Genomic DNA, 14,604 nt, shown 5'->3' with positions numbered 1-14,604 from the left:
ACTTTATATATTTTTTTCTAACTTCGTTTTATTCATTTATCATTCTGGCTTCTGAGGAAGGGAGATCTGCATGCCCAGGTTATAGACAAAAATGTTGAAGCCCAGAAATTAACGGGCCAGGAATCATCAGAAAGTCAAAGCAGAGAGGCAGAGTATGAGTTTAAAGTGGCTGTACACTGGTGCCCAGTTGATTTCTAGAACTATGGAATTGGGGTCTCAACTGGTCTTTTTTTCACCATTTAAAAAAATTGAAGTGAGATTCCCAAGTGGCTCAGTGGTAAAAAAAAAAAAAAAAAAAAAACCTACATGCCAGTGCAGAAGCTGCAGGATACACAAATTTGATCCCCGGGTCAGGAAGATTCCCCTGGAGGAGGAAATGGCAACCCATTCCAGTATTCTTGCCTGGAAAGTCCCATGGACAGAGGACCCTGGCGGGCTACAGTCCATGGGGTCACAAATAGTTGAACAAGACTGAGTGACTGCACACACACGCACGCACACACACAGAAAAACTGAAGTATAAAGAACAAAGTTTTGACAAATGGGAGGAGATGGTCAGGTTAGATCCTCCTGTTGAGTGGACTACATGAGTCAGAAGATGGGGGGTCAAGAGTAGAGAAAGACGGCACTTTGCCCTAGCTCATCCCGAGGAGCGTGGTGCCCTGGCTCTCTGGAGCCACAAGACTCAGCTTTATGTATCCAGTCTAGACAAGTCCTGTCTACTTTCTTCCTCATAGAGTTGATGGGATGAAAAATGAATTGTGGAAGGACTTTGTAAACAAAGGGTACATGGGACAGACAAAAAAAAAATTATAGTTAATTTACAATTTTGATTAGTTTCAGGTGTACAGCAAAGTGATTCAGTAATACATACATAGATTCTTTTTCAGGTTCTCCCCTATAGTTTATTACAAAATATTGGGTATAGTTCCCTGCACTATTCAGTAGGTCCTTGTTGCTTATCTCGTTTGTATTTAGTAGTGCGTATATGTTAATCCCAAACTCCTAAACTGTTTTTTGAAACTTGTCGAGAGCTCTGCGGGGGGTAGTTCTGAGCTCCTGAAGCACTGGTATGGAAAGTTCCTGTGGTTAATTACACCCTAGGCAGCTCCTCCCCAGGGTCCTCCTGACAGGCGGTTGCATCCATCTTTGAAGATAGGGCCGCATTCAGTTTTCTAGAACCCGACATAGCCATCGTAAAAACCACCGTGCTTTGCAAGGTCACACAATAAAATTTGCAGTGCTTATGGGAAAAAAAATGGGGTTAAGGGCACAACACTCAAAAACTTCGTCAGTGACACCTTTTAAAAAAGATAAGAGTCTAATAAAAAAACATTAGCAGTTTTACACCTGTTAAATGCTTAGGAAATACATAAACGCTGTGCAACAATAAATATGGCACTTTACCTTGAGAAAGTTCTGAAGTTTGCCTATTGAAGTGGGTGTCGGAAGCGGCGAAGCTGGTGAATTATTGAGGTGGTGGGCAGAGACTTATCTGAAATCGGAAGGAAAGTTGTAACTTCAAATGATGTGGACGGATGTGGCTATGGCACATACAGTGAATTGACATGTTTGAAGGGTGTGAGAGTGTGTGTGTGTGTGTGTGTGCACGCGTGCATTTAGTGTATTCCTATGTGAATGGATAAACCAGGCCCTACTGTTTAACACAGGGAACTCTATTCAATATCCTGGGATAACCCAGAATGGAAAATAATATAGAAAAGAATATATATATGTATATAATTAAGTCACTTTGCTGTACAGCAGAAATTAACAGAACACTGTAAATCAATGATACTTTAATTTAAAAAAAAAAAAAAAGCTTTTAAAAAAACTGTAGTGTTTTTCTATTGTGGCTCCATTCAGCTGGATGCAGATTTCTGAAATGGATGTTACACTCAAGTTATTCCCTAATACATCAATCGAATTGAAGCCCATCCTTGTGTGTGTGTTAGTTGCTCAGTCGTGTCCGACCCTTAGCGACCCCATGGACTGTAGTCTGCCACCAGGCTCCTCTGTCCATGGGATTCTCCAGGCAAGAACACTGGAGTGGGTTGCCATTTCCTTCTCCAGGGAATCTTCCCAACCCAGGGATTGAACCTGGGTCTCCTGCATTGCAGGCAGATTCTTTACCATCTGAGCCACCAGGGAAGCCCAGAGTCAATCCACACTTTTGTTTAATTTGGCCTTGCCACAAAGCTTGCGAGATCTTAGTTCCCCAATCAAGGACTGAACCCACGCCCTGGATAGTGAAATCACAGCATCCTAACCACTGGACTGCCAGGGAATTCCCCCAATCCACACTTTTAGTATCAATATTAGCACAGCACTGACTGTATTTTGTCCTTCTGCCGGAAGGGATGCTCCCATGTTCTGGGGCTGGGATGCTCAAAGCACCTAAGGGCTTATTCTCTCATTCAGTAAATATTCACACATCAGCTGCTCTGCTAGGTTCTGAGGATGCACGAATGAGTAAAAAGTCATCTCTTCCTTTAAGAGAGACAGAGAAGGAGACGTATCATCCAAGCATTTCTGTGCAGGTGACCAGCCTCTGCTGTCAGTCACTACTGCATGTAGAATACAAAGGATAGAACAGATAACTACTGGATGAATCTAGAAGAGCTTCACAGAAGAGGTGACATTTAGCCTGCTTAAAGGATGGGACATGGAGAAGAAGGGAAGAGCATTCCAGACACAGGGAACAGCATAAGCAAAGGCACGGAGGCAGCAGATGGCAGGGTTCTGACATGACTGTCTGGAATGTGGTGACAGACGACACAAATAAGGCAGAACGGAGTCGTAATGGCCCAATTCTGCCAGTCTCAGGTGTAGGGGCTTTTCCAGGAGGGAGTGAAGAGCCGTGTTAAGTGTCCAAACAGGGCAGTGCGATGGTGCAGTTTTGTTCTAGAAAGAAATCCCGACGTGCAGCAATGTGAAGAGTGCCCTGGAGATGGGTGTGGGTGCAGGAATGCAGGGCATGGAGAGAGGCTGGCTTCTGAAACCACAAGCTTGCAGCCATACTGGATAGAAACCAAGTGATTTGTCTCTGTCCCACATGCTGTTGGCAATTCAGAAATAGCATCATCTCCCATGATGCTGAGGACTGGAAACAGGCGCGAGTTGACACCTCCTCACCAAGGCCTCAGGGATGTCTCTAGATACCAGCTTTTTGCTGCTGGACACACTTGCTGTGGTTCTTAGGGCCAGTGATAGGGATGTGGACAATTAACTGAATTGAAACCAGGAATTGAGTGGGAAATACGTGGCCACTCTCTGGCCTTCTCATTGCTCCTGTGGGAGCTCTGTGGCTATCTGCCTGGCACCTTTAGCCAGCCACTGTTAAACCAGAGTGTCATATGTTCATTTTCAGAGAAGGGAAGATGCCATTCCACTTCTTCCAGGCTTCCTGCCATGGTGCCTGGCACAGGATTCTGAGTTCTGTAAATTCAGTCTTCCTAAAAATGCCTTTTAGACAAAGACCATCCCCCCTCAGGAGAAACAGATGTGTCTCAAGTAACTGTTATATGCCAAACATGATCTGGGTAATTTCACACCTGTTAACACATCCAGTCTTTTCCCCAGTGACTGAAGAGATGGAAACTGTTAACAATAAAGAAACCAAAGATCAGAGACGTTAAGTAATTCCCCCAAGGTCACACAGCTCTTATGTGGTAGAATCAGGATCTAAACCCGGGTCACCTGGCACCAGAGCCTATTCTGCTTCAGTTCTCCTTTCGAGCCCTCTTCTGAGTTTGTGAAATACACAAGGACCTGGCCTCTCCATCCTCTAAGAAGAACACATGGCTGGTCTTGCCGGGGGCAGAGACCTTGTGATATTACCCTTCACCTCGGCATCCCCTTTTAAGGCGGCTGGCCCATTACGGCCTCCCTCTCAGGAGCCTGAGTGATTGCCAAATTCTTGGTGAGAGAAGCATCAGCAGGAAAGGTTACAGGTGCGCCTGGAGCAGGTTGTTGCAATATTTAATTATCCATTTGGCTGTTACAGAAAAATTCTTAACTGTAATTGATGTTTGTTGCTGTAATAGTATATTGCCTGTATTTCTACATCTAGTAATGGGCTTTATGTGCTCGATTTTAATATCCATGAGCCTGGGCAAGTGCACATGTGTGCTAAGGTGCTTTAGTCACGTCTGATTCTTTGCAACCCTAGGGACTGTAGCCCACCAGACTTCCCTGTCCATGGGGTTCTCCAGGCAAGAATACTGGTGGGTTGCCATGCCCTCCTCCAGGGGATCTTGCCAACTCAGGTATCGAACCCCGGTCTCTTATGTTTCCTGGGTTGGCAGGTGGGTTCTTTACCACTGTGCTGTGCTTAGTCAGTCATGTCTGACTCTGCGACTCCATAGACAGCAGCCTGCCAGGCTCCTCTGTCCATGGGGTTCTCCAGGCAAGAACACTGGGGTGGGGTGCCATGCCCTCCTCTGGGGTCCACCACCAGCACCAGTATTGGTAGAGGTATTTCTACCTCTAGTAATGGGCTTTATGTGCGACATTTTAATATCCTTGAGCCTGGGCAAGTGCGCAGGTCTTTTTAAAAGAAACATGGTTTCCTTGCACAGAACTGATCAGTTTTGAGAGATCATAATAAATGCCCTTAAAGTGGTCTTTGTAGGTGTGAAAGAAACGGTGAGACTTTGAACTGGTCCCTCTTAGCTGTGGGTTTCCTGGTGGCTTAGACGGTAAAGAATCTGCCTTCAATGCAGAAGACCCAGGTTCAATCCTTAGGCCGGCAAGATCCCCTGGAGAAGGAAATGGCAACCCACTCCAGTACTCTTGTCTGGAGAGTCCCATGGACAGAAGAGCCTGGCGGCGGGCTACAGTCTGTGGGGTTGCAGAGAGTCTGACACAACTGAGCAACTAACACTTTCACTCTTAGTAAGTGGTATTATGGAGAAGGCAATGGCACCCCACTCCAGTACTCTTGCCTGGAAAATCCCATGGACAGAGGAGCCTGGTAGGCTGCAGACCATGGGGTTGCAAAGAGTCGGACACGACTGAGCGACTTCACTTTCACTTTTCACTTTCATGCATTAGAGAAGGAAATGGCAACCCACTCCAGTGTTCTTGCCTGGAGAATCCCAGGGACCGGGGAGCCTGGTGGGCCACCGTCTATGGGGTCGCACAGAGTCGGACACGACTGAAGCGACTTAGCAGCAGCAGTAGCAGCAAGTGGTATTAAGTCTGCTTAATTTATCAGGTTATGTTCATGCTCTGATTTTATATACTTGTATCCATCAATAAACATTGTGATACTTGAAAAAAAAATCACTTGCTTCCCACCCCACTTTGCAGTGGTAAAAGCTCCTCCTCCCCGCCCCCCCACCCCCGACCAAAGCAGGCAGTCCTCTGACTGAGAGCTGAAGGGGGGCTGGAGCTCACCCAATACACTGATGGCAGAGCTGAGCTCAAAACAGAGATCCCCTAGTCCCCAGCCAGACACTGTCTCTTAACCAGAGGTCCTTCAAGGAGGGTGCGGAGGTCTAGGACCATTTGCCTTTCGAGAGCATCTCCCTGTTACATTTCTCCCATAATGAGGTTCTGCTAGGGGAGAAAACAAGAACTGCAAGGCGCTGCAGCCTTGGCTATACTAACAAACGGCTCTCGCCTCCCTCCTGCCAGGCTCCCATGTAAAGCAGGCTTTTGTTTCCTGTGGATACCTTTGGTTAATTATTTTTAAATAAATAATTATGTAGCCTGGGGGTAGGGGAGAAGTCTCCCAGTGACCCATATTTGATCGTCTGAGGACTGGCCCTCTTCCTTCAGCCAAATTAAATAGGGGAAAGCTAGCGTCTGTTTGACTTGAGACCAAATCGATGATGGGGACAAGCTGGGAGGTGAAAACTCACCTGACTCCCAGCGTTATCACTACACTCTCAGGAGCAGAGCATCTTGGGGAGGTAAATAGCTGGTCAGGGAGTCAGAGGAAGTGGCAGAAAAGCAGGGTGAAGTCCATTTTCTCTGAAAGGAAAGAACAAGAGGGCAGGGGCCAGGTCTCCCTCCCAAGTTGCTTCCAGGATGAAGCATCAGTGGTTGCAGCAGAGCCAGATTCTTTGGGAATGATTCTCCGTGGGAAGTAATTCCATTCAGGACTTAGAATCTACCCTCCATTGTCCAGAATTCTGGAGTCATAGGACAAATATCTTTGAGTCCATCCCTACACCAGCTCCCTTCCTGTAGGATCCCAAGCCGTGGGTGCGATTTATTTGACTTTCTACGAGGAGTTTCCTAGATGTTATTTCTGATCCAGACTAGCCATATTAAGGAAGCGATCTCTTCATTTTACAAGAGGAAACTGAACCACAGAGAGAGAAGTGATTTCCCCAAGATCACACATCTTTGCTCTTCGTTAAGAGCAAAGTTAGGATTGAAATCCAAGTTTGTCCCGCTCCAGAGCACACAATCTTCCCATTAGCTCTCCTCGTTAGAAAACCCTTCTTTCTGCCTCTCCCCTTTTCCGGTGGACCCAGCTGCCTACTGAGCTCACAAAGTTTCAGATCTCTCTCCTCCTAGGTAAGCATCCTCCTGGGAACCCAGGGGCAAATATGAGCAGAGCAAAAGGACCTAATTTAAACCCAGTGGGATGGAGTAGAGGGTAGTGGCAATGAGACCTAGGAACTGCAGATAGGTACAGAGGAAGACAGACAGGACTGGGCAGGCGATGTTGGTTTGGAGACGTGGAAGTCTTCCTTTATTCCTTTGAACGTTGTGGCCCCTGTTCCCCCTAAAATATAGTGCCCCAGCCCTGTAACGACTGAATTCCAGTGTTGTCCTGCCTCCGACACCACCCCCATCAGCAGCCCCTTGCATCAAAGGAAACAAGCAACAGAAGCGCACACACAGAACATGCATCAGACCACTTTGTAGTCTGACAAGCTGCTCTTGAAGGTTAGACTCCTGCTCCAGCGTGTGTTTGTTTTCTCCCCACCCTTCTTAAGCTCTAGGTCATTTCAGCCCTGGGGAACGTCCTTCGAACAATCCAAGGAAAACTGGCTTGGGTCTCCTCTTGGCAAGCTCTGTCTTGGTTAATTACGGGCTACTGGTTATGGCAGCCCTGCCTGGCTCCCAGGGGAGCTTTTGTAGCCTCCTCGAGCAGGTGGGGGTGGGGGTGCTCCCCTGGGGGCTGGAGGCAGGGCAGGGGTGAGCGGGCCAACAGAACTTGGACGCTTGATGCAGTGATGTTTCATCCTGGGGAACTGGGCGGAAGGAGAAATGAAGGAGAATTTGGCCCTCCGTGCCAAAGGATTCCTTAGGCATTTGTTCTCTGTCTCTTGCAGGTAGGAACAGGGTCCCCTAAACCTGTCAAATCCAAGGCAGAAAATAAGAACGTGGTCTTTCTCAGCTTTGAGCTTAGGGCAGGATGGCCTGGCTACCCCCTCAGCTTTGTCTCTGGCTGTTTCATGGGCACATCAAACAGGACTTGAACTCTGTACACTGGCTCCCGGTTCTCTTCTGCCTTCAGCTTCCTCCAGTCGCCCAGCACTGTCCCTTTCCTGAGGAGAGGGAGAGTCAGAGCCGCGAGGCTGTACACATGCTTGCTTCTCCCCTCCCTGGCAGACCAAACAGCAGTGGTCTGCTAGGCATTCACTTCCTGCCTATGGGTGCTGCCTGCCCCACCTCCGGGCAGACACACCTTCCCCTGGGCCCTGGAAGTCAGCCAGAGGGGACCCCACTGAAGGAATGTGAGTTCCAGGACCAAAGCGTCCTAGCTACAGCCCTGGCCCCATCGTGCTCTGCTGTTGTCCCATCGGTCACTGGGCCTTGGCCAGAATGGTGGTACACAGAACGATGCATTTTGTTGTGGCCCTTACAAGGGTCATGGCTTCCCTGATAGCTCAGTTGGTAAAGAATCCACCTGCAATGCAGGAGACCCCAGGTCTATTCCTGGGTCGGGAAGAACCACTGGAGAAGGGATAGGCTACCCATTCCAGTATTCTTGGGCTTCCCTTGTAGCTCAGCTGGTAAGGAATCTGCCGCAATGCAGGAGACCTGGGTTCGATCCCTAGGTTGGGAAGATACCCTGGAGAAGGGAAAAGGCTACCCACTCAAGTATTCTGGCCTGGAGAATACCATGGACTACAGTCCATGGAGTCACAAAGAGTTGGACACGACGGAGCCACTTTCACTTTCAAGGGTCACTGGGCCAATGCCTCTCTGTAAAACCTGTCAGTTCATACTCTGCAGCCCTACCTAGCCAAGCAATGCCAGGGAAACATTTCTAAAAGGTATTTTGAAGAGCAAAAGAAATACTCCAGCTGGGATGGGAAAGCCCCTAAAACCTAAAAGCACTATGTAGAAGCAACAAGAAGTAGAATCCATCCATCTGTTTGTTCATTCATTTGACATATTTATCATGTGGCTACCAAGGGAAGGGGCTTCCCAGGTGGCTCAGTGGTAAGGAATCTGTCTGCCAATGCAGGAGACACAGGTTCAATCCTTGGATTGGGAAGGTCCCCTGGAGAAGAAAAGGGCCACCTACTCCAGTATACTTGCTTGGAAAATCCCACAGAGAGAGGAGCCCGGCAGGCTATAGTCCGTGAAGTCGCAAAAGAATCAAACATGACCTAGCAATTAAACAACACCAACCAAGAGAATACAGCAAGGAGCAAAACAACACAGAAATAAAAACACTCTGCCCTCATGGAGCTTCCATTCCAGACTTCAAGCAGAGGCCGAGCAACCTCTGCCCTAGAGAAAGACAGCTGATATGTCTCACAGAAAGACAGGGGAAAGAGGGCAGTGTTTTCCCCGCTTGTCAGCTCCCCTAGAAAACAAGTGATCCCGGGGGCTCAGGTGGCACTAATATCCCACTGTTGGGTCTGCCTTGTTTTGCAGGAGTGCGCTACAGCCAGCAGGCAAGCAATGAGGTCACTTCCTCCTCAACAATCAGTCACCATGGCAACAGCGCCATGGTGACTAGCCAGTCGGTTTTACAGCAAGTCTCTCCAGCCAGCCTGGACCCAGGCCACAATCTCCTCTCACCTGATGGTAAAATGGTGAGTACACCTGGGCCATTGTAACTCTGGAGCTGATAAGATAAGAGGCAAAACAAACACAACTTCTCACAAGGCCTGCCTGAAACAATGAACCATTGTAGCCCCACCGGGGAAAACGGGGGCCGTCCAGAGTTGGAACGGAAAGGTAGAGCCGGTGACCCAGCCTCCGGCGGGTGGAAGAGGTGTTCGGTTTGAACCCAGCCAATAAATCTGACAGAGCCCTGCTCTCATTTTATTGATTGAATGCCTCATAAAGGAGCAAGCCGGGTGGGACCCTGTTTGTTTTGGGGCTGCCAGTGACATTTAAGTTGATAAAAATGTTCGTTCATCCCCACCCCCCCTCAACCAACCCAGGGCCTCCAAAGCCAGATTTTTTAACCCAGGGAGCACCTCATTTTGAAACTCCCCTCCCCTTTCTCTTCAGCACTCCCCTGATGCTGCCTAGTAGGGTGAGGGAAGTCAGGATTGAGTGGGTGGCAGGAGGTGGTGAAGCTTCCGGCCCTGGGGTTTTGAAGGCCACTGGGCACCCGTGAGGATCATAGCACAGAACGGTGTGTGGGGTGGGGCTTATTGCGGAGGGTGGAGTCTGGGGGGGAAGTGGGGAACACCGACTTTGAAGTTTGCAATGACCGGGTTCCAATCCCAGCTCTGGCACTTAATTGCGGTGTAGCCTTGGCCAGGTTCTAAGCTCTTTCTTTCTCGTCTATAAAACGTGGGTAATAACACTAGGGTTGTTGGCGGAACAAATATGATAACACGAGAGGTACTCAGCACTGTGTTTGGGACGGTAAATATTCAGTGAATGACAGCATGGTGGTTCTTAGGTGAATATCAGTATTGTTTCCCCCTCAATGACGTTTTCTCTACCAGTAACCACAGCCTACCCTCTCAGATGTCAGCTGAGCACCCCGGTGAGGAATAGAGTAGTTGATGCTGAATTTTCAAGGTTCTAAGCTACAAGCAACACCAGCACACCCTTGGGAGGGTGGCTTCCGAGACAACACGAGCGTGGCGACACTGGGAAGGGTAGGATGTGGAAAACTTGATTCTTCGGGTCATGCTCTGTGTTTCAGGGGAGGGAGGAGCTGCGGATTCCTGGCTTCCGAGCCGAGGTGGAGCCCTGCACCCTCAAGGCGTCTGACCCAGAGGCAGGTGGGGGGGCGGGGCAGGGAGCTGAGGCCATTTTAGACCTTGACGTGTGCGCTGTGTAGGCAACACAGGAATGGTGAGTCACAGGTGATTGAGTCCCCAGCTCCCTGGAGGAAAAACAAAGTGTAGTTTCCGAGGTGGATGCCAACTCTAGTCTGGGGACCTGAGCCGATGGCTTCCTGGTCATGGGCTCTGCAACAGGAGACAAAAGATGCTCCCGTGGGAGGCATTTTGCAGCCCCCTTGCCCATCCCTCATCCCTTAAGCTTCTTCTTTGGCTGCCTCGTGAGACCCAAGGATTGCCCAGACTTCCCCGGAGGAGGAGGGGAGCCTTGAGGAAGAGATCATGGCTCCCCCGTGGAGGACATATGGAGGGAGACCTCTCCTGTTGCTTGAAGGTCCTTGGTGTTTCCCTGTGAGCCCTTCTTGCCTTCCTCCTGAGAAGCAAACGGCCTCGCCCAGGCTGGGGCGCTCCACAGGCAGCCTCAGGGCACGCTCTTTTCTTCCTCTTCTGCTCGACAGCGCCCTAATGGGCAGTCTGTTATTGGATTGATGATTGACCAGGACAGCACACCTCAATGTTAGCAAACACCTGGAAGCTTGTTTGCAGCGACCAGCTTTTCACTAGTTTCCAACACCCGGGCTCGTATGTTATGTCACTATCACTGGGTGCCCAAATTCTGTTTTCGGTTAATAGGTAACGAGCCCATCGCAGATCTTGATCCACCAAAGACAGAAGTGGAGAGGATGGTTAAAAATAACACCAGCGAGGGAACCAGTGTGCCCACGTCTTGGGCTGTTGTTGTTTATCAGTGGAAGGATGGACATTGCCTAATTTCAGTTTCCTCATCTGGAAAATGGGGGATAACAATGCCTGCGTCACCGGGGTGGGGCGAGGATTGCCTGTAATTCTGCTGTTTTGGGGGTGAGCCCCAGCCAGGGAATGACAGTCTCTGTGTGCTGACTTCAAGTAGAATGTCCATTTGAAATCATCCCCCAGGGATCGGTTTTGGAAACGAGGGTAACGCATCTGAGCTTTCTTTTTGCACTCCAGGGACCCCATCCCATTCCCGAGTGGCACACGTCCACAAAGAGCTGGCCAGCTTTCAGGTTGCCGTCTGTGAGTGTTGAACCTTGTGTTTTAGAAAAGCACACGCCGGATACTCTCACGGCATCAAAGCAACAGACCCCCATGGTGAAAAGCTCAGCCCTAGAGGCAGATCGCCCGCCGTTCATGGCCACTGTACCACTTGCGCACATTTCTTAATTTCTTCAAACTTCCATTCCCTTGTCTGCAAAGGAGGGGTAACAGCATCACCCTCATAGGCAGTAGGCATGTGGAGCGCATAGCAAAGGCCTGCAGAAGGCAACGCTGATACCATCCAAACTCTCCAGATTACCCTGTGAGGATGGAGACTGATACTCTTGGCAGCTCCCTGTCTTCCATCAGTCCTGGAGGCAAAGGTGATGGTTGCGTTTTATTCATTTTTTTATGTCATTTTTTAAATGACATTCATTTTTTCTCTCTTTTTTTTTGATGTGGATCATTTTTAAAGTCTTTATTGAATTGGTTACCTTATCTTTTTTTTTTTTGGCATCGAGGCATCTGGGATCTTAGTCCCCTGACCAGGGATGGAACCTGCAACCCCTGCATTGGAAGGTGAAGTTTTAACCACTGGACCATCAAGGAAGTCCCAGTGGTTGCATTTTAGAGTAGGAAGGAACTTGACCAAGGTGACCCCCCAAATAGGAAGGAGATGGAATTTGGGGTGCAGCAAAACTGGGTTTGAATTCTGGCTTCCTTACTTACTAGTCAGGTGACACAGAGCTACTCTCTCGACTCTTCTGAGGCTCAGTTTACTTATTCTGTGGCAGTGGTTTAGTTACTCAGTTGTGTCCAACTCTTGCCACACCATGGACCGTAGCCTGCCAGGCACCTCTGTCCATGGGATTCTCCAGGCAAGAATACTGGAGTGGGTTGCTATTCCCTTCTCAGGGGATCTTCCCAACCCAGAGGCTGAACCCTGGTCTCCTGCATTGCAGGCAGATTCTTTACAGACTGAGCCACACGGGAAGCCCTTCTTAATCTATAAAACAGGGCAATCATCATAATGCCTTCCTACATGTGTCCTTATCTATTGAGGACAATCAGTGAAAGCACTTTAGAAACGTTAAAGCGGGGGGCGGGGCAGAGAGGCTCAAGGAGGAGGGGCTATATGAGCACTTACAGCTGAATCACACTGTTGAAATCACACTGTTGTTCAGAAAGCAACATGACATAGCAAAGCAAGTATCCTCCAATTGAAAAGAAAATTCTGCTTTACGTGAATGATTTAAAGAAAAGCAACACTAAAGCCATACACGTTTTGTTTTTATTATCGGCACCCACTTTTCTCTTTCACCATTGAAATCAAACATTGAAATGGTAGAGATTACTGTCACTCCATTGACTTTCTGCAAAGGACTGCATTACTCGAGAGAGTCTGAAGGCAGGTCACTGATTTTTTTCTTTTTTTAATGACTCTGACATTTTGAAAAACAAGTCTGGCAAACAAGCTGGTTCTCTCTTGTTTGATGTGGTCAGAATTCCTTCTTGGTCATGTGACCCCTAACTCACAACGTGATGCTCATTTTTAAAACACAAACAAACCTGTTTGGGGTTTTTTTTCTTTCTTTCTTTTTCAACTTCACTTTGGAAGCTATGGGATTGATCAGAAGGGCAAGCAGGAGATAGTGTCTTCCAGGGGTACTGGTCTGAGAGCTATAATCTGAGGAGCTCTGGGTCACAAGGAAAAGGCAACTCAAACATCTGATGTATGTATCCCAACCCTAAGCCACCTGTGAGCATTCCTGGTGCCATGAAGAATGTCTGGGTTAGTTCAGAGTGAGAGGGGAACAGTCCTTTCTTAGTAATAATTTTTAAAATTATTTTAAAACCACAAAAAAGTAAGGTACTTAATCATGAATAAAACTATGTTGTGTGTGTGTGTTGTGTGTATGTGTGTGTAAAACTGAAAGCTTATAATTCATGGGGAAATAGTGGAAGTGTTTCTGATAACATAGAATCAAATTAAGCATGTCTATTACATTGTTACTGGTATTACATCTGTGACTGGTTAATACTATTCAGAAAGTTCTAACCCATGCAATATGACACTAGCAAGGAGGAGAGACCTTTTTAGCATTATATGCTTGTAATGCCATTATATATACACTTGGGAAAATGACAATCATTAAGGAAAAGACACTATTAGGAATAAATGAAAGGATTCAATCCTTAATAAAAGGAATCAGAGTGGCCTTGGATAAAATACACAGAACTCAGTAGCTTTCTCTTACTAATCTGTCATTAAAATATAATGATGAAACAGAGTGGGAGTACCTGGGACCAAGCCTTATTTAGTAGCTTTGTCATTATGATAGTAGCTCCTTGAAAGAAAAAAAAGGGGGGGGGGGAGGGGTGTTTGTTTTTAATGTATAGTAGAGATTTGGGAAAAGCAGAGAAGCCCAATAATGGATAATGACTAATCTCCCCCAGACAGACCTTAGTAATAATTGCAGGGGAAGAGCCCTCTATAAAAAGTAAGAACTTGAATTTTAGAGTCAAACAGACCTAGGTTGGAATACCAGAGGTATCATTTATTCGGTTGTTGGTTGTTGGTTCTCAGGTAATATGCATGTCTACTCTGAGCCTGTTTTTTAGTTTGTGAAATGGGAATGGCAGAGGCATGTGCCTCATGGGTATAGTGAGGTTTGTGAGTTAATCCATGAGTAGTGTTTCCCAGATCCTGTACTCAGTGAAAGCTTCCTTGTACTCTGGGCTCTAGACCTGGGCCCTAATCTGCTACACTAGGGAATCCCAGGGCATTTCTCCAGTTATTATTTGTAGCAATCACATATTTTTAGCACCAATAATACAGATAGCATAGAGCAGAACAGAGGATACTTTCTTTCCTTTTTTAATTTTATTTTTTAAACTTTTTTCTTTTACACTGGAGTACAGCCAGTTAACAATGTTGTAACAGTTTCAGGGGGACAGCAAAGGGGCTCAGCCATACATATCCATGTATCCATTCTCCCCCAAACTCCGCCCCCACCCAGATTGACCTATAACACTGAGCAGAGATCCCTGTGCTATACAGTAGAACTTTGTTGGTTATCCATTTTAAATATAGCAGTGTGTACATGTCCACCCCCAACTCCGTAACTGTCCCTTCCCAGCCTCCTCCCCTCCTGACAACCATAAGCTCATTCTCTAAATCTGTGAGTCTGTTTCTAGAACCATTTCCAGCATGAACCAGGGACAATCATATCATACACGTGGGCTGAAGAATCTCTAAGACAGGCTAGCGATTCAAAGGAAGTCAACAAAAATGCACATGAGGGAAGGGATTATGGTCAATATTACTTACCTTTTTCTCCTCTGTATCTAGAACAGTGCC

The 14,604-nt window shown here is 47.5% G+C and overlaps 1 protein-coding gene across 5 annotated transcripts in view; it reads left to right on the top strand.

Annotated features, from left to right (window-relative positions):
• HNF1B (HNF1 homeobox B) overlaps positions 1–14,604 on the top strand; it is a 61,648-nt gene that overhangs the window by 28,804 nt on the left and 18,240 nt on the right. For all 5 annotated transcript variants that reach the window (XM_005219982.5, XM_005219981.5, XM_005219980.5 and 2 more), the window contains exon 5: positions 8,854–9,014. In XM_005219982.5, coding sequence (XP_005220039.1) covers positions 8,854–9,014 — 161 coding nt within the window. The remainder of the gene's footprint in view (positions 1–8,853; positions 9,015–14,604) is intronic.

The sequence above is a fragment of the Bos taurus genome, chromosome 19 (assembly GCF_002263795.3).
Source record: "Bos taurus isolate L1 Dominette 01449 registration number 42190680 breed Hereford chromosome 19, ARS-UCD2.0, whole genome shotgun sequence".
Taxonomy (NCBI): Eukaryota; Metazoa; Chordata; class Mammalia; order Artiodactyla; family Bovidae; genus Bos; species Bos taurus.
This window is presented reverse-complemented; position numbering and strand designations above follow the sequence as displayed.